Below are 21389 nucleotides of genomic sequence, written 5' to 3'. Positions count from 1 at the left end.
CGGAAGTAGTTAAGGGAAAAGAAACCATCTTGTAGTTATTTAAAAATGAACAAATTTTTCTTTTGACAGAAAGTTCAAATTTTATTGACATATTTTTGAGTATTGGATCCTTTTCCCTAAATGACGTCCAATAGCTATTTGATTGCTCATTTATAATATCGTAATCTTGTGATAGTTGTGATATTTATTTGTGAGGCTACCGATTTACGATAGGGATGTTATAGCAGTTGTTCTGTGCCTTCTACCGGAATTTCAACAATTTCCTGGACATTTCCACGTGTCAAGGTAGGTGTTTAAGTAGATATTAATTATATTAGCAATCTTATTATATTATGTTACAATACAAGACTGCTTACCATAAAGCCATAAACTTTTTATCACATCTACAACAATAAAGAAGTAGACATTTTATAGTTATAGGTGACTTGGCAGTTAACACGTTTGGCACTTTAATCCTTATGTTACGACACTTACGACAAGAGTATGCTACCACACGTCGTGTGCAATTATTTTCAATTATGTTTACTACTACTACTCTTTATGAATGGTAAGTAACCTAAGTTGTTTCTCTTTGAATTGTTTGGATTACAATGGTTTTTGGAACTACCTGATCCCAATGTCGCCTCGAACTTTATAATATAAGGTACAGATGTAGTGCATAATTACTTCAGTCAACCTGAGTACTTTTTGTACCGAGACTGACTGAAATATCAAGAGACGTTCGTACGTTTTCGTGAAAATACGATGGAAAATAATTATGCAATATCTGTATAATGTTTACATACTGTACCTAAAATGTTATTTTGACGTAACGGTAATATATAGCTCAATATCTTTCGAATAAGCTGACAATGAAAAGTAAAAAAAACACGAATGAAAAATATTTTTTACGTTCGGTTTATTAGGTCTGTCTTCGCTAGATATAAGTCCGGGCTCCTTAGAAGACAACAGAGGTAGATAAATTTATACGTTTATATTTTAACCACCCCTTTATAGCAGTTTTCGCATACATTCTGGAAAATAATCATAAGCAAGCAGCATTATACTATTATAATATGTATAATATAATAATATTTTTTTAATGATTGTAGAAATAACTACGTTTTCCAAATATTATGATGACCATATATATTCATCAAACGAAGACACAAACACATTCAATGAAGGTAAAGGGATCGCTTTTATATGCCATAAAATCAGATAACTTTAGCCCACAACTTACAACTATGGTCCAAATCCAAGTTCCAGTAAAATAATATAATGTATCAGTATTTTTCAAATTATGTTGAGTATTGTAATAAAAAAAAAAAAAAAAAAAAAAAAAAAAAAAAAAAAAAAAAAACCGCTGACACTGACAGACGTCCTTTTACATTTCTTTTCATATAATATATTTTTACATGTGGTTTTTGCCCTAAAAGACTGATAATATACTCATGTGTGAACCCAGTTAGTAGTGAATCATGCGGACAATTGATATAATTGACTATAAATACCGCGACCATGGGTTGCAGTCGCATTAATACCATGTTGACATTTGTCATACACCACCGGCAAAACCACGAACGAAATTAGAAATGATTACAAGGAGCCGAGCTAAAGCGGTAACGACAAGCGCACGCCCACCACCCCCGCCCGCCTCGTCCACTTCCTCGTCCACATTGTCGTCAGGCGACGAGTTCGCAACGGCGCCTGACACAGACGGGTCCAGTGACGAGAGCGGGCCGCCGCCGCCGCCGCCACGACCACCTGTGCGACGAGGACGGCCACCGCTGCCGGCACGCTTGGGGCCTGCGGGACATCCTGCCCCGCCCACGGCTCCCGCTACCGGTGGTATAGTGCGACGCATGAGATGGACTCGAGACATGAACGAGAATGTCATGCGCGCCTATTATGGGGCTACAGAGGGGGGAACACAGCTGTCCGCCTACCGTTCGAGAATACTGCCTCTGTTTCAGACTCTTGAACCCACCATCACCGTGTCGGAGCAGCGATTATCGGATCAGGTGCGCGTTATTCAGCGGCTAAAGCGCTTGGATGACGCGACACTTGATCGGCTTCGCCAGGAGGCTCTCTCTGCTCGCGCGGACTCCATCTCGGTGCGGGATCTGCCCGCCACGTCGCCGGATCCGGTGCCCGCACCCGACCTGGCACCGGGGGCGCCACGGGTTGATTTCTGTACCGACGAGGGGGACTTCGTGAGTCAGAATGTGAGTACAACTGCTAATGAGCAACTGAGGAGGACTTTGGAAGAGGTGATTACGCAATATCGCGCCACAACTAACTCTAGGCCACGATTACCACGTCTGCCTATGAATAGACGCAATCTAGCGCTAATGGGAGCCCTAAACGCTTTACTAGAGCCACATTTACGGACTAGTAAAGATTTAGATGATACGCACTCGATCTTGTACTGCGGAGCCATCGCGGCGTGCCGTGTTGCTCGCGTCAAGTTCCCGGACGCTGAACGTGCACCTAGGACCGTCGGAGGTGTCCCTGCATGGCAAGCGCGGATCGAGCGACGTATCAGCTCGTTTAGGACTCTCATCGCAAAGCTAATCTGCTTCAGGGGGGGCAACAATCGCCCCCGAGTAATGCGCTTTGTGAATCAGGCGTTCGCGGGGACGGATATCAGGCCCCGCGACTACATGGCCAATGTCACAGAGCGCATCGACTTTCTAAAGCAGAAAGTCTATGCATGGGCAAACCGTATTCGCCGTTACAGAGAGCGTGTGGATCGATTCCAGCAGAATCGCCTTTTTCAAAGTGACCAAAGGAAGGTGTACCGAAAGTGGGAGGAAACCAACCTTCGTACGCCCGACACGCAGCCGCCGGATGCTACTGCCATGACTGACTTCTGGCGTAGCATCTGGTCGATGCCTGTTGGACATACCGAGGGGGGTTGGATGAGTGTTGTCGAGCGTGAGTGCGAGTTCATCGAACCTATGGGGGCAGTCACCATCAGCCCGGATGACATCAGTTGTGCCATCCGCACGGCCCAGAATTGGAAAAGTCCTGGACCGGATGGATTGCACAACTTCTGGCTAAAGTGGTTCCGATGCTCGCACTCGCGCTTGGCAGCACAATTCCAACAAGCCCTCGAGCTTGGTTCTCTCCCACCTTCCTTAACAACTGGTGTCACCTACCTGCTCTATAAGTCCGGTAGTACCACGGAAGCGAAAAACTACAGACCCATCACATGCTTGCCTACACTCTACAAGCTCCTTACATCCATTTTGAGAGCAAAAATCAACGCGCACATTGTCGCAAACAATATTCTGGCTTCCGCTCAAAATGGATGTAGGGTTGGGTCCCGTGGTACTAAAGAGCTCCTCCTCATAGACATGACCATCTGCCAACAAATCCGGCGGAACAAGGGGGCCCTCTCAGCCGCTTGGATTGACTACAAGAAGGCCTATGATTCGGTGCCTCATTCATGGTTGGGGAGGGTCTTAGAGTTGTATAAAGTTGATGCAGCTTTGAGAGCCTTCCTAAGCGCGTGTATGAGGCAGTGGACCACAGTCCTTCGTCAACCAGGAGGCGGGGATGACCCCCCTGACCCGCAGGATTTTATAAGGATTGAGCGAGGAATATTTCAGGGTGACAGTCTGAGTCCCCTATGGTTCTGCCTAGCTCTCAATCCCCTCAGTACCCTGCTGAAGGATTTGGGACTAGGTTGTCGGCTTCGGAGAGAGGGTGAAATCATTTCTCACCTTCTGTACATGGATGACCTCAAATTATTTGCACCAAATAGCCAAGACTTGTCGGAGCTACTGAAAACCACCGAAGGTTTCAGTAGTGCCATCAACATGGAGTTTGGTGTCGATAAATGTGCGGTTATGCATGTACAGCGAGGGAGGGTTGTAAATTCAACAAATTTACAACTCTCTGAGACAATGTCTTTCAGATCTATCTCTGAATCAGAAACCTATAAATACCTTGGCATGTCACAGTCGTTGGGTATTGAGGACGAGGGTATTAGACGGTCGGTGAAGGAGCGCTTTTTCAGTCGGCTCACAAAAGTCCTTAACAGTCTTTTGTCAGGAGGCAACAAAGTGCGCGCCTTCAACGCCTGGGTAATGCCCCTACTCACATACTCCTTTGGCATACTAAGGTGGACTCAGACCGAGCTGGACGCCCTGGATCGGAGGGTCCGGTCACTGCTCACCACACATCGCATGCTACACCCACGCTCGTCAGTTATGAGATTGTACATCCCACGGAAGTGTGGAGGCCGAGGCTTCCTAAACGCCAAGGATCTCCACAACCGCGAGATGTACAATCTCAGGAATTATTTCCTTAACAACGAGTGTGGGATGCATCGTGATGTGGTGGCAGTAGACAGGAACCTCACGCCGCTCTCCTTGGCAAACGAGAACTGGCGCAAACCTGTGGTACTAAGTACTGCGGATCGCAAGGCGGCATGGGAGAGTAAGGTGCTACACGGGCGGTTCTACAAGGCCCTCACGGGACCCGATGTGGACCTGCTCGCGTCGGTGAACTGGTTACGATTCGGGGACCTCTTCGGAGAAACCGAGGGTTTTGCCTGTGCAATTGCGGACGAAGTGATGATGACGAACAACTATCGGAAATATATCCTGAAGGACGGTACGGTCGACATTTGTCGGGCATGCCGCCGTCCCGGAGAGTCACTCAGGCATATAATTTCCGGTTGTTCTCATCTTGCTAACGGCGAGTACTTGCACAGACATAATCTCGTAGCCAGAATTATTCACCAGCAACTTGCTCTTCTATATGGCCTTGTGGACCGCGAAGTACCGTACTACAAGTACTTACCTGCGCCTGTTCTCGAGAATGGTCGTGCCACGCTCTATTGGGATCGATCTATCATCACAGACAGGACTATTGTAGCCAATAAGCCTGACATTGTGATAATAGATCGATCGCAACGTCGGGCCGTGCTCGTTGACATCACCATCCCCCATGATGAGAATCTCGTGAAGGCCGAGAAGGACAAGTCCAGTAAGTACCTAGACTTGGCTCACGAGATAACCGCCATGTGGGATGTTGATTCGACGATCATTGTCCCGATAGTCGTTTCAGTGAACGGTCTAATAGCGAAGAGTCTCGACCAACATCTTGAGAGACTCTCGCTAGGTGGTTGGATCAAGGGTCAGATGCAGAAGGCGGTGATCTTGGACACGGCGCGGATAGTCCGCCGGTTCCTCTCTCTGCAGCCCTGACCACCGGTAGCTTGGGCCTTGCCCCGCTGCTGGCGGCACCCTAGGTTAGGTTTTTTATAATGTGTTTATATGTATTTTTTACCGTTTTGTAAGTGTTTTTATATTTTACTTTTATACTCACATTGTAAAACCCTAACCTAAGACCCTAATTGAATAAAGAGATAATAAAAAAAAAAAAAAAAAAAAAAAGTAAAATGACGCTGTCAACGTCAGTCGTGTTTTTGTAAAATCTCTTAAATTATTTTCTAGATTTTGTATTTACATGTTGCTTTCTACATTAATTTTACGAAAAATATAATCCAAGACTACTACATACTATTACGTATATATGTACGGGTTATCATAATCGACCATGGAAAATAATGTTCAACATGTACGACAAAACTCCCTAAGTGAACGAAAATGCAAACGAGAAGCAAAACACGAGCTCAACTAGCGTCTCCACGAAACGCACGCCCACCACCCCCGTCCGCATCATCCGTCTCCTCGCAATCGTCGTCGGGCGATGAATTCGCCACCGCGCCCGACACCAGCGAGTCGAGCGATGAGTGCGGGCCGCCGCCACCGCCGTCACGACCACCTGCGCGGCGCGGGCGGCCACCGCTGTCGGCACGCTTGGGGCCTGCGGGACATCCTGCCCCGCCCACGGCTCCCGCTGCCGGTGGTGTAGTGCGTCGCATGCGATGGTCTCAAACCAATAATGAGAACGTCATGCGCGCCTACTATGGAGCTACAGAGGGGGGAACCAACTTATGCGCGTACCGTGTCCGAATGCTTCCACTGTTTCAGGCCCTCGAACCGACCATCGACGTGACTGCGCAACGACTATCGGATCAGGTGCGAGTCATCCAGCGGCAAAAGCGGTTGGATGACTCGACACTTGATCGGCTTCGCCTGGAGGCTCTCTCTGCTCGCGCAGCTTCTACCTCGGCGCGGGATCCGCCCGCCACGTCGCCGGATCCGGTGCCGGCACCCGACCAGGCACCGGGGGCGCCGCGGGTAGATCTCAGTGCCGACGAGGAGGAGTTCGCGCAGAGTGTGGGTAGTACAGCCAATGAGCAACTGAGGAGGACTCTGGACGAGGCGATTACGCGGTACCGCTCCACACCCGATACTAGGCCACGATTACCACGTTTGCCTATGAATAAACACAATCTAGCGCTAATGGGAGCCCTAAACGCTTTACTAGAACCATATTTGCGGACTAGTAAAGATTTAGATGATACGCACGCGATCATGTATTGCGGAGCCATCGCGGCGTGCCGTGTTGCACGAGTCAAGTTTCCGGACTCTGAACGTGCACCTAGGACCGCCGGAGGTGCCCCCGCATGGCAAATACGGATCGAGCGACGTATCAGCTCTTTTAGGACTCTTATCGCAAAGCTGATCTGCTTCAGGGGGGGCAACAATCGCCCCCGAGTAATGCGCTTTGTAAACCAGGCATTCGTGGGGACGGATATCAGGCCCCGCGACTACATGGCCAACGTTACGGAGCGCATCGACTTTCTAAAGCAGAAAGTCTATGCATGGGCAAACCGTATTCGCCGCTACAGAGAGCGTGTGGACCGATTCCAGCAGAATCGTCTTTTCCAGAGTGACCAAAGGAAGATGTACCGAAGGTGGGAGGAAACCAACCTTCGTGCATCCGACTCGCGGCCACCGGATGCTACTGTCATGAATGACTTCTGGCGTAGCATCTGGTCGGTGCCTGTCGGACACACCGAGGGGAGTTGGATGAGTGTTGTCGAGCGTGAGTGCGAGTCCATTGAACCTATGGGGGCAGTCACCATCAGCCCCGATGACGTAAGTTGTGCCATCCGCACGGCCCAGAACTGGAAAAGTCCTGGGCCGGATGGATTGCACAACTTCTGGCTAAAATGGTTCCGATGCTCGCACTCCTACTTAGCAGCACAATTTCAACAAGCCCTCGAACTTGGTTCTCTCCCACCTTCCTTAACAACTGGTGTCACCTTCCTGCTCTATAAGTCCGGTAGTACCACGGAAGCGAAGAACTACAGACCCATCACATGCTTGCCTACACTCTACAAGCTCCTTACATCCATTTTGAGAGCAAAAATCAACGCGCACATTGTCGCAAACAATATTTTGGCCTCTGCTCAAAATGGATGTAGGGTTGGGTCCCGTGGTACTAAAGAGCTCCTCCTCATAGACATGACCATCTGCCAACAAATCCGGCGGACCAAGGGGGCCCTCTCAGCCGCTTGGATTGACTACAAGAAGGCCTATGATTCGGTGCCTCATTCATGGCTGGGGAGGGTCTTAGAGCTGTACAAAGTTGATGCAGCTTTGAGAGCCTTCCTAAGCGCGTGTATGGGGCAGTGGACCACAGTCCTTCGTCAACCAGGAGGCGGGGATGACCGACCTGGCCCACAGGATTTTATAAGGATTGAGCGAGGAATATTTCAGGGCGACAGTCTGAGTCCGCTATGGTTCTGCCTAGCTCTGAATCCCCTCAGCACCTTGCTGAAGGATTTGGGACTAGGTTGCCGGCTTCGGAGAGAGGGTGAAGTTATTTCTCACCTTCTGTACATGGATGACCTCAAATTATTTGCACCAAATACCCAAGGCTTGTTGGAGCTACTGAAAACCACCGAAGTCTTCAGTAGTGCCATCAACATGGAGTTTGGTGTCGATAAATGTGCGGTTATGCATGTACAGCAGGGGAAGGTTGTAAATTCAACAAATTTACAACTTTCTGAGACAATGTCTTTCAGGTCTATCTCTGAATCAGAGACCTATAAATACCTTGGTATGTCACAGTCGTTGGGTATTGAGGACGAGGGTATTAGACGGTCGGTGAAGGAGCGCTTTTTCAGTCGGCTCACAAAAGTCCTTAACAGTCTTTTGTCAGGAGGCAACAAAGTGCGCGCCTTCAACGCCTGGGTAATGCCTCTTCTCACATACTCCTTTGGCATACTAAGGTGGACTCAGACCGAGCTGGACGCCCTGGATCGGAGGGTCCGGTCACTGCTCACCACACATCGCATGCTACACCCACGCTCGTCAGTTATGAGATTGTACATCCCACGGAAGTGTGGAGGCCGAGGCTTCCTAAACGCCAAGGATCTCCACAACCGCGAGGTGTACAATCTCAGGAATTATTTCCTTAACAACGAGTGTGGGATGCATCGTGATGTGGTGGCAGTAGACAGGAACCTCACGCCGCTCTCCTTGGCAAACGAGAACTGGCGCAAACCTGTGGTACTAAGTACTGCGGATCGCAAGGCGGCATGGGAGAGTAAGGCGCTACACGGGCGGTTCTACAAGGCCCTCACGGGACCCGATGTGGACCTGCTCGCGTCGGTGAATTGGTTACGATTCGGGGACCTCTTCGGAGAAACCGAGGGTTTTGCCTGTGCAATTGCGGACGAAGTGATGATGACGAACAACTATCGGAAATATATCCTGAAGGACGGTACGGTCGACATTTGTCGGGCATGCCGCCGTCCCGGAGAGTCACTCAGGCATATCATTTCCGGTTGTTCTCATCTTGCTAACGGTGAGTACTTGCACAGACATAATCTCGTAGCCAGGATTATTCACCAGCAACTTGCTCTTCTATACGGCCTTGTGGACCGCGAAGTACCGTACTACAAGTACTTACCTGCGCCTGTTCTCGAGAATGGTCGTGCCACGCTCTATTGGGATCGATCTATCATCACCGACAGGACTATTGTCGCCAATAAGCCTGACATCGTGCTGATAGACCGATCGCAGCGCCGGGCCGTGCTCGCCGACGTCACCATCCCCCATGATGAGAATCTCGTGAAGGCCGAGAAGGACAAGTCCAGCAAGTACCTAGACTTAGCTCACGAGATTACCGCCATGTGGGATGTTGACTCGACGATCATTGTTCCGATAGTTGTGTCAGCGAACGGTCTCATAGCGAAGAGTCTCGACCATCACCTAGAGAGACTCTCGCTGGGTGGTTGGATCAAGGGTCAGATGCAGAAGGCGGTAATATTGGACACGGCGCGTATAGTACGTCGGTTCCTCACTCTGCGGCCCTGACCACCGGCAGCTTGGGCCAAGCCCCGCTGCCGGCGGCACCCTTGGTTAGGTTTTTTATAATGTGTTTATATGTATTTTTTATTGTTTTGTAAGTGTTTTTATATTTTACTTTTATATTCATATTATAACAAACCTAACGTAAGACGAAAAATAAATAAAGAGAATACAGAAAGTATTTGTGTATCTAAGCTCCAAAATAAATGTAACGAGTACAAAAGTACAAATCATAAAGGCTCGTCAAGAATCAACGTTTCAAACTGGACCAAAGTTGTTGTACCTACTTGGTTGTACTTAAGGACTATTAGTTACCTGATTTTACGGTACGTTAATTTGAGACAAAATCTAACTCTCCATAGAAACTTCTTTGTACCTAAATTTCCGATCGTTATAACCAACTTACAAATGATGAACCATTATGTCATCTTTAATAAAGAAATTTTAATTTTATATTTCCCAAATTTGACTAATGTAAAGTTTTGTTAGACGCATTCTACCACAAATATATTATTCAATCCTATAGTTATTGGTTCTCCAATAAACCACAAATATATTATTCAATCCTATCTTTATAGATTCTCCAATAAACGAAGCTGCAAGACCCCAATTACTAATGGGAGTGAACACGCGTCATAAGAAAAACGATGGGCCCATTGTTGATTATGATATAGAAAAAATTGACGCGGAAGAAAAACTACATACTGTATTAAACGAACAACCAGATGAAACAGAAGATATTGAAAAAGATACTATACTACTAAAAGATAACTACAGTAATAAAGATAATGACGACAATACACCATCACCAAGTATTATAACTAAAAATATTTTTCATGATCATTCTAAATATGATGCAAAAAAACTGGCTGCATTGCCCGGATTGAAATTAAGCTCGTCTGATATTATCAAATTTCAAATATGGCCCGAAGCCAAAATACCATTTTTCATCGATGAGTTTTCATATGGTAAGTTGACTTATCATAATCATTGTTAAAATGGAAAACTCTATTGATAAAAATACATAGATACATCGATGGCTATTACGATATTTCTAAATATGACCACACTGTATGGCCGTTGAAATGTTTTATTATTATTAATTTTTTTCGTGTCTCTTTCATTTTGTAGTTTAGTTTAGTTTAGTTTAGTTTATTGATATCTCAATACAATTTTCATATTTAATGTAAAATAATACAGAAGCAATTACTTATCATATAGCGATCGTCAGGATACAAAACAAATAATTAAATTACAACTAAACAGTAGTTATATACAATGGTATATACTTATAAATATATCACAAAATATTAGTCATGTCAAAATATTCAAATAGCAAATCATACAATGTCAAAGATAATAAATGATAATAATAAAATAAAAAACTTATAATGTGTTTATATATTTTTGTTATGTTTTGTAAGTGTTTTTATATTTTACTTTTATACTCACTTGTAAAATCCTAACCTAAGACCCTAATTGAATAAAGAAAATAAAAATCAATTTTAACATAGTACTACAGAGTACCTATCAATAACAATTTTTTTTTCATATTTTTTTTAGATTTAGGAAATCGTTTTATGGTAGCTGGAGCTGCTCTTATGTAAAAATCAGATATTTCCAGACAAAGTTCTGCGTGAAAAAATCCGTGGCTACCTGGAAAACGCGAAAACTCTCACTGGTCTCAATTTTGTCGAACTCGCCAGTCCGCCTGATGATGAAAACGAAAGATGGGTCTTCTTCATCAATCGTAGAGGACAACTGGACTGCAAAGATTATTCCACAAAATCTTTCACGAATTCTGGAGTGCAGGTTAGCTTTATTCCGAACCATATCTACCATACAATCCTTACCATACAATCGTGTTTTTTATCGCACATAGGTACTTACATTCAATATAAACCATTCAGGATACCTGACTCTCACAAATATCTCTTGGCTTCTAAAAAACTGGCTTCGTAAAACGCGTCACTTTCGCGGGTCCAAATGAGATCCTTGTAACTTATGTACCTACAAATATGATTTTATATTTACCAATCGCTTTTCGGTGAAGGAAACATCGTGAGGTAACCGGACTGCAATAAGGACTAGTTTACAAGGGTTGGAAGGTCATATGGCGCTTTAAAGTGCGACCGGAAAAACGCCCATATCAATACTAATGTTAGCAACATACTTTTCACAACAAGGCTATCTCTTTCTCCGGGGTTATTAACTTAATTTCAAGAGAATTAGAGTCACATCATTGAGCCCTAATGGAATAGTCTACGAACATCTAGTTAGAATACTTACCTTAGGTATAAGATTCGTGTAATAACCTAAAGGTTCTATTCGGATTGCAACATTTGCGACTGCGGCAACTTTGGCAGAAATGTGATGGATTAAACGTTCTAGTAGCGACAGCAATGCAATTTATTTATTTATTAATTTTCCCATTCCACGCAGCCGCAACGCTGCACCAGCATCATACAAAATGACACATAACCTAATATAAATTTGTCAGAAAGTAATTATAGGCTACGATTGCCTGCAAAACAACGGGCCGATGGCAGCCATAGTCCTGGCGTTGGCAGGCGTACCTCCACAACACAATGCACCCAACCGGGACCAGTTCATCAACATCTCCTTGGAGTCTATACTACCTGGTAAGAACAACCGTCCTCACAAATATCTGAACACGACTCTATTGTCAAGGCGTTATAGCGTGTTCAGAAATTTTAGAGCATCACGGCCGCTACGATGTATGTATCTGATGGCGAATATACTTACATATTATACAACTTTGAGACGGCTCGCAATGCATCTGTGTGCATCTCATATACGCAAACGGGGAATAATCAGTTGGAACGATTGTCACGTTCGTATCAAAACAAGATCAATACCTTAACAAATTGTTACATCAGAATCGGCGTTCTTCTACACGTATGCCAAAACTAAGGGCTTATTTAAACGATGCGAGAACTCGCATCAGAGTTTCATTACATTGCGGGTTTTGATCGTTCGGTTGAATTGCACGTAACCAACATTACAGTGCGCAATGTAACTAAAATCGTATGCGAGAACACGCGCCGTCTAAATCAGCCCTAAGTACATACTTTAAAATTTTACTTTAAGTACAGAAATACATGTTAATTTAAACATAACAATGACAACAGAAAGTTGAATAATGTCTCTATAATAGCCTCTTATAAATAGCATAAAATGATATTCGGAGTTACCCGACATTGAGATATACCTTAACATTTTGTTTTTAGAAAAAAGAGGTTATTTCAAACGACTTGACGAGAAGGACTGGCTGTTTCATGAGCTAGATTACGACTACTACAGTGTTGGCCACTACCCTTCACACAAATACACTGCCGATGGCTATCCAACTTTAACTGCATTTACCAAGGTAATTTTAAAGGAGTTGTAGTGTCCTCGTGACTGAAGATACTCTTCTCTCTTCCATTCTGTTACCCCCTCTCCTTCCCCCTATCTTTTTCTTCCACTAACTCCGGTCCTGGACAGCTTAGGTAGCCTCGTCCCACCCCATCCCCAATACACCCATCTCTTGCTCCACAGAACGGCGCCAAGCAGATTTAGGGCGACCGTGTTTCCATTAAGATCTTCCAGGTCAGGGCCACTTTGGATAGGTGGGTGTCAGGTTTCCTGAGGATATAATTGGTATACAGTAGAAGTATATTGGTCACCATGTCACTTGGATTCCAACTCACCACTGGGAACTCACACTATCTGGGAAGGCCGGACGGCAACTGACTTCTAGGTGCTCACCCCCATTGCGTTAAAGTGACTTATTTGAGAAACGAGAAGGCACAAGGTTTTGAAGGGCTTGAAATTTGTACCAATAAAAATTCTGAAAAAATATGCTTTACCTAACAATATAGCTTTTTACCGATTTTGTTGCATAAATTTCTAGTAGAATATAAACTTAAAATTAAGAAAAAAAATACGGAACCCTAATAACAGGTTCGTTTAGTCTGGAGAGGCGTACCTCAATGGTTAGGAACTCGTGTATATACCTAAATATAAAATATTGTCACGTACCTCCTTAAGATTTATCAGGATCATTTATTTCTCTATTTCAGCGAAAGGTTCTATATATGAGACATGATGAAAAAGACACCTACAGCAGTATAGACATACAGAAAATAAGATTGCTTTACAATAATATTCTACGTAACTTACCGCGTACGGACATGAAGATAGAAATATGCAAAAAGTTGAATCGACCACTCCCTGGTTTTCCTAATACGAAACTTAAGTCACAATCATCCAAAATAAAAATGAGAAAACCGAAAAAAAACAGAGGTCATCGACAATCGGTGATGGAGCCTTTATATGCCATACTGAGTTCCCTTGAATATTTTTCCGATATGAGAGTAATTCGCAACTGACATTTCTGGATGTTCATGCGCCTATAATCCAACAGGCGGATTGTACGTTTTTTTAACGACCGTCAATTGTAAGGTAAAAACGATAGAGTAAAAGAGCGAAGAAGTTACGGCACTAAATAACAATAAAACAAATGACCTAAACCGGGGGTCGGCAACCTTTTAATTAATAAAAATAATCACAGGAATTTCTAAAAGAAAAAAAATTACACTTTTTAATTGCAGTTGTTAAAGTAATTTGCATATAAACTTACTTCTGGTCGACAATAAATTCATGTAAATTAAAACGTAAGTGTACACATAGGTAAAGTTGGTCAAGCAGATCTTGTTAGTAGAAAAAGGCGCCAAATTTGAAAAATGTAGGCGCGAAGGGATATCGTCTCATAGAAAATTTGAATTTCGCGACTTTTTCTACTGACAAGATTTGCTTGACTATCTATATATAGACATCGATTCGTTTCAGCTAATAAATCGATGAAGGAATATAACAACACAAGGAGTCCCTTCAAAAAAGTCAACAACAGTTTCGTCGATAAATTTAATATCAAAATTCATAATAATATGTATAATCTATCACATTAAAGGCATGTTTGTATGTCCCGATTAACAAAACAAGTTTCACATATAACTTCGCAGCACCATTTGAATTGACAGTTACAGTTTTCGGTTTCCTTGACCGTCGTTTGCACATATCCCCTCCTGCAGCAGAGCTGGTCGCAGCTATCAGTGCCTGCCGAACTGATATTGCATTGCCGCCCTTCGGTACCCAAGGACCCAGTTTTCATGTTTGGCGAACAGAAATCTGGGGATTCTTCTGAATATATGATGTCTTTTTTGCCGGGCCTTTTTATGCCGGCGCTTTCTGGCATAAAACTGTCGCCGTCGTTGCTTGCGATTACCTGGTAATTAGAAGTTTATCGTCATTAAAGAGGCTTCTACAGACGTCGCAACAAATGGCTTACGATTTTAAATAATTGCTGGCAAAGTAGGAGCAACGAATTCAACTGATCGACTAAATGCCGCATTGTATTGCAAATCGCATGCGATCATCGGTGACGTTTGGAGAGGTCTCTATTGTAAGTAAGAATTAGTGATTTAATTCATCCATTCGGTCACTAAGTTTCAAGCAAGCGTAGTACACGTATTAAACAGACGTTTATATAAAATGGATGGAAAATATGTTGAATTTTATGGCCTTTAACTTTATTTACGCAACTTGCGGAATAACTGGAAATATGTATATAAAATTTTATGTATATAATAAAGATTTAACATACAAACATGTGTTTTTATGCATAAAATATTTTGAAAATTGTATACTAATACTTAGATAACAACAGTAGGTACATACCTACACCAAATAATCTTATCTTAAACCTATTGTTGTTATTGCCTAAGTATTAAATATTCTTTTCACATCTCATGCTCAAAAAGTGCACCTTTATGTCGTGCGTAGACGACATAAAATCGCATTTTATGCTCTAGAACATAAAGTAAAATCATCTATTACGACCCTTATTGACTTAGCAAGCCAATAAAGTCCAAATTCTGCCATACAAACTGCCAGCCCTGCCGGCGCGCCCCCGACCGGCGCTCTCCCGATCGGCGTGCCCCGCGCCTCCGACCGGCCCAAGAGGCAAGGGCATAAATGTCCATTTTTACCCTCGTCCACTATTTTGCCAAAAAATTGCCTCGGGTAAAAATGGGTCACTTTATGCCCTTGTTGTACAATCTACTATTTATTATTGATTACGAATGAAAATGCGACAATTTAAAACAAATAAAATAATTATGTTATTCTCAAAAATATATGAACCGTAGAAGTGAATATAACACCGTAGTAGTATTCTCAGGAAACGAAAAAGGGAAGAGAAAAAGAATTAAAATAAATAGAACCTATTCCAATAAACAAATGATTACCTTCGCAGCTCCCTCGAACCTGTCTCGTAGCCTGTCGCCAATTTCTCTGAAAGTGGGCATTCTCCACCAGCAGGTCCTCAAGGTACACGATCCAGAGAGCCCGTGGCATTTACACTCCACTCTCAAATGGTTTTTAATTGCCTGAAAAACAAATCAAAGGTTAATCAAATACTCATCTGCCCCTGTTTGCTTTTGCTTCTTTTTGACCAGGATCAATATTTCTTTGAAACTTTAAGGCTAGATCACACGGCGTAAATTTTTCCCGTATAGGTACCGTATACGGGATTTTATCGAATACCGTAGGGGACAGCAAAAATTGTATGTCAACTTACAAAATTGTTCACGACGATCGTGCTAGACGGCATTCCCGCATAGACGCCGTGTGAACGAAAATATAAAGAGGAATCATAAAATTAAATTCCAATAGTCAGCTGGAATTTCCTACATAAAATTAGGCCTTCCTGAATTGTCAGTGCGGGATTTTCGTCGTAGTATTGTCTGATTGGCGCAGATATCCGACAACTGGAAATAACTTCACCAATCAACCAGGACTAATGTTAAACAACTTCGCTGAATTATTCGCTCTCTAATCGTCAAGTCAGGAAAAAGCCTGTCTCAAAAGCCGTCGAATTAAAGTCTTACTAACCAACCTCCCAGCATTATGGTTATGAAGCTTAATCAGCGTCTTTATGTCGCTTTTCTTCCTGTAACGGCTGTCCATGAACTCCCTGGACTTCTTCAGGCCAAAGCGTACGTTATCACTGCAGCCCCCCCATTGCCACCGGTCCGTGGGAACGGGGGAAGGGGGGAGAGTGATCGAGGGCATGTGCCCGCGACGGGGTTTTGGCGCGCCCTGTGGAAAAAATAATATAGTATCACTCCATAAACAGTTTGGATTGATATCCTTCAGCTAATAAAAACGGTTGCTTATTTGAAGCCTATTTGACTCCGGCGATGTTCACATACCTTTTCACAGGAGCACTCAAGGAGCGAGCCGGCCGTGCACGCCCTGGTGATAGCGTATGTGACTCCAGCCGCAGTGATGGCGTTCACAAACCCCGTCTCTCGAATGTCTGTGGACATATAATATATTTGTGAACCAACATTTATCATAGCTTAAAACACTATGTATGAACGTAAATGTGTCGATATTTGAAGTTACACGGAGCGCGCTACCCTAGCAGCTAGAGTGGAGGCTCACTTAGACAGGACCTCCATAAGACGAAATCCTCCCAACTTTTTTTAAGCCAAAATCTTTATCTTCTTCTATCTTTATTGCTCTTAGTATGAAGAAAACATGATTTTTTAGAGTTTATCTTGACTTTCGTGTTATTTAGGATCTACTGTAGTTATTTATTTCAGGCGCGAATTAAATTAAAGCCTTACTTATGAAGCTACATACATATTACATGGACAATATGGACATAAGTACAATGTTTTAATGTACCGGAGAAGACACGACGCAAAAAAGTCCCTGATTTAGTTGATAATTATTTCGTAACCTTTGTCCTACGAATTTGTAAAAGACTTTAAGAGTTGGAACTTCGCATGAATTTTAACTTTCCTGCACGGATTTAATAAAATAAAATTCGCTGCTGCCAATCATGATCAAAATATCCTTCATCATAAATTAATATTTAAATGGTGGGTTCTTGCTTGGATCGAGATGGTGCCTTGAATGGTTTACCCATACACTGACATAATAAATTATGTACAAGTAAATTAATTAGGTATGTTACTTAATAATTTTGGCCTATACTTCTTCTGACTGTATAACATTAATAAGATAAATAATTATGTTAAATTACAACATCCATGCCGTAACATATTTTACAGTTATCAACAAGATTCGTAAAACATAAAGATCTAAACATAGCGTTAAAGATTCATGGCCATTAACAAGCATACGCAAAAACATTAGACGACTATGCGAAAGCATGTTAATCACTCTTTGTGTATAACTTGTGTTTTGCATATTATGCGTCTAAGGACCTTTACTAACTTTTGACATTGGTCATTGTATGCACGATTCGTCACGGCCCTTTATCCCTTGGTCATAGGAACACGGGCATTAGCACCGAATTACAAAGTGAAGCTGTTGACCTAAAAATCAATATTCACGCGGACACTGTAATAAACTTCGATGGGCTTTACGAATCGATGGTCCCATCCATAAAACATTCGGTCGTGAAACACTGTTGCTTGGTTCTTCCAGCCACCGGGGATAATGAAAATGATGTATGTAAGAAGAGTTCCAGAAGGAGTGTTTTTCTGCGATCAATTGTACCACGGCTCGATTGTGTTTTTAGTTGTCGATTTATAAAAGCAAATTCTTGTAAACGCCTCCTTTTGGCATCATGATTTGCACCTCTAGATAGATAATCAATTACTCACATGCCGTTAACTCAAGTTGTATATCTACTTACTAGGGACAAATGTAGTGAATAATTCTTTCGTACGAACGTTTTCGAGAAAATTCGATCGGAAAGGATTGTTCAGCACATATATACTAAATTGTTGGTTATAGAAAATCGCCACACCGATACGGCCAATCGATACGTATGTCCGGATATGGAAACGCTTAAAATCTATTAAATAAATAAGTTTTGACTTTAGGTAAAATGCCGAACGAATTTTCCGTTAGCATACAACTGTGAGATCGCTAAGTTGAGAATGAAGTTTAATGATCTTACCAGCCGTGTATCACTCAAGTTAACAGGCTAGCTATAACAATTAACGGCGGGTCAACCGAAGTTGGCTGAATATTCAGACGTGAATAATGTGAAACCGATGCACCATCCGCTGAATATGCGGCGGGCATCAACTGCAGGGTTTTTATTTCGGTCGATGACTTATTGATACGCTCTATAAGAAAAATCAGGTGTATTCAATGAAAGGTAAACTCAGTTCGTGTTATAAAATCAATCTTAAGCAGCCCACAGATTACCAGTTCGCCGGACGATATCAGCCTGTCAGTTGTTCGGAGCTGTCAAATTTTGCTTCTAATTGATAGGCTGATATCGTCCGGCGAACTGGTAATCAGTGGGCCCCTTTATCAGTGCTGAGTCTCGCTAGTCTTATCCTATAAATCCAAGAATATAAAATTATAGATACGATGGAATGGAAGGCCTTTTACGGCCTCTGGGGGTTAGAGGTTAAAGGATTTTTGTTGTTTCTGCACCTTACTATTTGGAATATACGTATGACTATATTACACGTGATGATGTATGATCTTTCGACACCCTTCCTGTGACCGCTTTTCTGCTTCGGAGACTGTCTCCATTCGCGCCCCATCCTCGTGGGACGGTCTTCCGTCGTCATTTGTATGGACGACTGTGCGATCCGGTGTGGACGACTGAGCGATCCGGTGTGGACGACTGTGCGATCCGGTGAATTACACGTAGATATGCTTGCAAAATTCTGTAGCCTGAGCATGAGTATCCCGTTAACAGAGGCTTGTAAGAAGTTGCTTAGTTTTATGAATAACTCCCTGGGGTTAGTCTACTTAGCACAGTATGTAGGTATACCTACAAGTGACCTTTGGTAGCTGCCGTATTTGTTCATCGCGTTGTCCCGTTGAACACCTCAGTTTGAGTAACGTTAAAGCTTTTCGAGTCTGTATATAAGGTTTTCCTGTATTAGGTCAGGGGATGATAATAATAAACTATATATGTACGTCCCAGTATGTAAGGCACAGATCTTTCAGATTCTAAACTAGCTCTCAGAATAAGATGGCATCGCTACATATAGGAAAGTAAATGATGAGTCCGATTAGCTAGTTACGCAAGATGAATTAAATTATACCTACTTTATGCAACTCTACTCGTACATCCCTTAAAAGGGAACTCGCTGGCACGAATTTTGTTTATCTACCTTACGTAAGATTTGCTTAGATTCAATAACGCGGTTATATGACTAGAGTTTACTTTGAGCTCTCGATAGCAGAAGAGCATTAATTAAGTAGAGATTAGATAGGTCGCTGCGCCCGAGTTGACGGGCGATGAGGATCGGACGCGCCTATCGATTCCATGCTAATTGGGCCCGGGCCGAGACGACGCCGTATCGTCGGCGCATTCCGCGATCCGCGGCCAAACCGTCCCAAGATACAGCGAAATTTATTGCACCAACAATTTATATAATTGACGTGAGACAAAAAAGCGAGAGTACACACCCAGAGGTAATTACAGCAGTGACGCTGTCCTTGTCATCGTCATTTTTATGCCGGTTGAATTTCGCCGGACGTCGCCAAGGATGCGTCCTCTGGAATTATGAGAGGAATGTCAATTTCGAGATTTTTCGCTAGTCGTTTAGTCCGGGTAAAAAAGTGGCGGGAGGCGAGGGGGAGGCGAGTCGTTCCCATGGCAGATGCCGTGGACGCCGCGCTTTTTCTGTCCGGAGCGCTGTCGATAGGCCAGCGTTGACACTCGGCCGTCATTATAAATCCGCGGCGGTGAGCTCAGAGCCGAGCATTCCGCGCGCTCCGCCCGCGTTATGCGCTGTAATTATCACAAAACGCAGCCCCGACTCGCAAATATGTCGTTGGGAACGAGGGACATGACATTCTCATCACCGAACGCTGCCTTTTTACAAACGTCTCCGGTTTGGAAGTATGCTGGCGGGGCCACTCCCACGACGTCGCGCCGGCTATTCGGGGGTGTGCTTTTTGCGGGGCTGCCACGAGCGCGGAATGTCGGTATTCGTGTTCACTGAATAATTCAGCGAAATTGTCGATCGATCAATAAAACCGATGGAATTAAATTGATTCACACTTGAAAGTTGTATGGCTTCTATAACGCGTCGATCGTCCGTTTTTGCAGCGTCAAAATACTTGGAAGTCGTTCCGCCATTCACAGTCCGTCAATCATGGAGCACGTGCTGCGCGGACAGCTCATGAAAATGCTACTTGCTCTTATCGGATTGGATAATTGGCGTCTTGGTACTAGAACCGTTTTATAACTAGTTCCACAATCCACGCCAAAGCGGTTATGAGTCCGTTCTGGACTGGCTTTATGCTCCATTCGTCGGAAACTTTTTGCCATACCGATACATCATTAGAGGTTCTCGTTTATGTCATTGTGATATGACATTGACATCTTTTTCTTGTTAAAAACCGGTTCTACTACATGGTCAAATGTTACCTACTTAAATTGAATTGCATTGAATTACTTGTACATTTTCATTGGCCATAGCAATCCAGCGCGGGAACGCTGCCTGCGTGATGGGCACCTTACCATGGGCGCAAAATTTTGATAGGTATTTTTAATTTTCTAGCTTTAGTTATTAGTTGTAGTTAATTTTAGTTTTATATTCATTTTATAACACTTATTATACAATAAATGATACATATACTGAAGGTATGATACTAGTAGGTACGTACCTACAAGAAATTGTACCTACGTAAGTACAATAAAAATGTCTAGAACGTAATTACCTACTGAGAAAGTCAAGGTCAGTTAAGAAAGGCAACAAACCTCCTAAGCAACAGCATAATGATTAAAGGACTTTCATTATGCGTCTACTAATATTATACAAGTTGGCCTAGGTCTTTCGGCGGTGACTTCGTTGTGTTAGATAGATATACTTGGTCTCGTAGCTTGAGTTTACAATAGTAATTATAGAGTAAATATATTCTACATAGTATAACGCTAAGTTTTGCACTACCTTGACAGGTAAGGTTTATAAGAGCGGCGTACGTAGTGGCCTGTAGTATAGGTATAAGTCACACAAAATAAATCTTCATACCGTGCTCAGAAAAGCATATCAGGATCAGACCCACAACCTTCTAACAAAAGTAACAGAATATGTAACATTTTCTATAATGTCACTGTATATCAATAAATCTATCCTACTG

The 21389-nt window shown here is 43.2% G+C and overlaps 2 protein-coding genes across 2 annotated transcripts in view; one reads left to right on the top strand and one right to left on the bottom strand.

The window, feature by feature from the left end:
* Positions 1-402: 402 nt before the first annotated feature.
* Positions 403-13996, top strand: LOC134790951 (uncharacterized). Its single transcript, XM_063761974.1, has 7 exons — positions 403-547; positions 1092-1166; positions 9806-10195; positions 10852-11039; positions 11728-11869; positions 12479-12618; positions 13313-13996. The coding sequence occupies exons 1-7, from the start codon at positions 484-486 to the stop codon at positions 13619-13621; spliced, it is 1308 nt and encodes a 435-aa protein (XP_063618044.1). The 5' UTR covers positions 403-483; the 3' UTR covers positions 13622-13996.
* A 145-nt stretch (positions 13997-14141) lies between these two features.
* The window catches only part of LOC134790962 (protein Wnt-6), a 42333-nt gene continuing 35085 nt past the window's right edge, over positions 14142-21389 (bottom strand). Inside the window, exons 3-6 of the mRNA XM_063761987.1 lie at positions 16505-16611; positions 16185-16391; positions 15539-15679; positions 14142-14517 (exon numbers count right to left, since the gene is read on the bottom strand). Of these exons, the coding sequence (XP_063618057.1) occupies positions 14197-14517; positions 15539-15679; positions 16185-16391; positions 16505-16611 (776 nt within the window). The 3' untranslated portion in view covers positions 14142-14196. The remainder of the gene's footprint in view (positions 14518-15538; positions 15680-16184; positions 16392-16504; positions 16612-21389) is intronic.

This window comes from Cydia splendana, chromosome 5 (genome assembly GCF_910591565.1).
Source record: "Cydia splendana chromosome 5, ilCydSple1.2, whole genome shotgun sequence".
NCBI lineage: Eukaryota > Metazoa > Arthropoda > Insecta > Lepidoptera > Tortricidae > Cydia > Cydia splendana.
The sequence above is the reverse complement of the archived record's forward strand: the minus strand, read 5'-3'. Positions and strand labels throughout refer to the sequence as shown.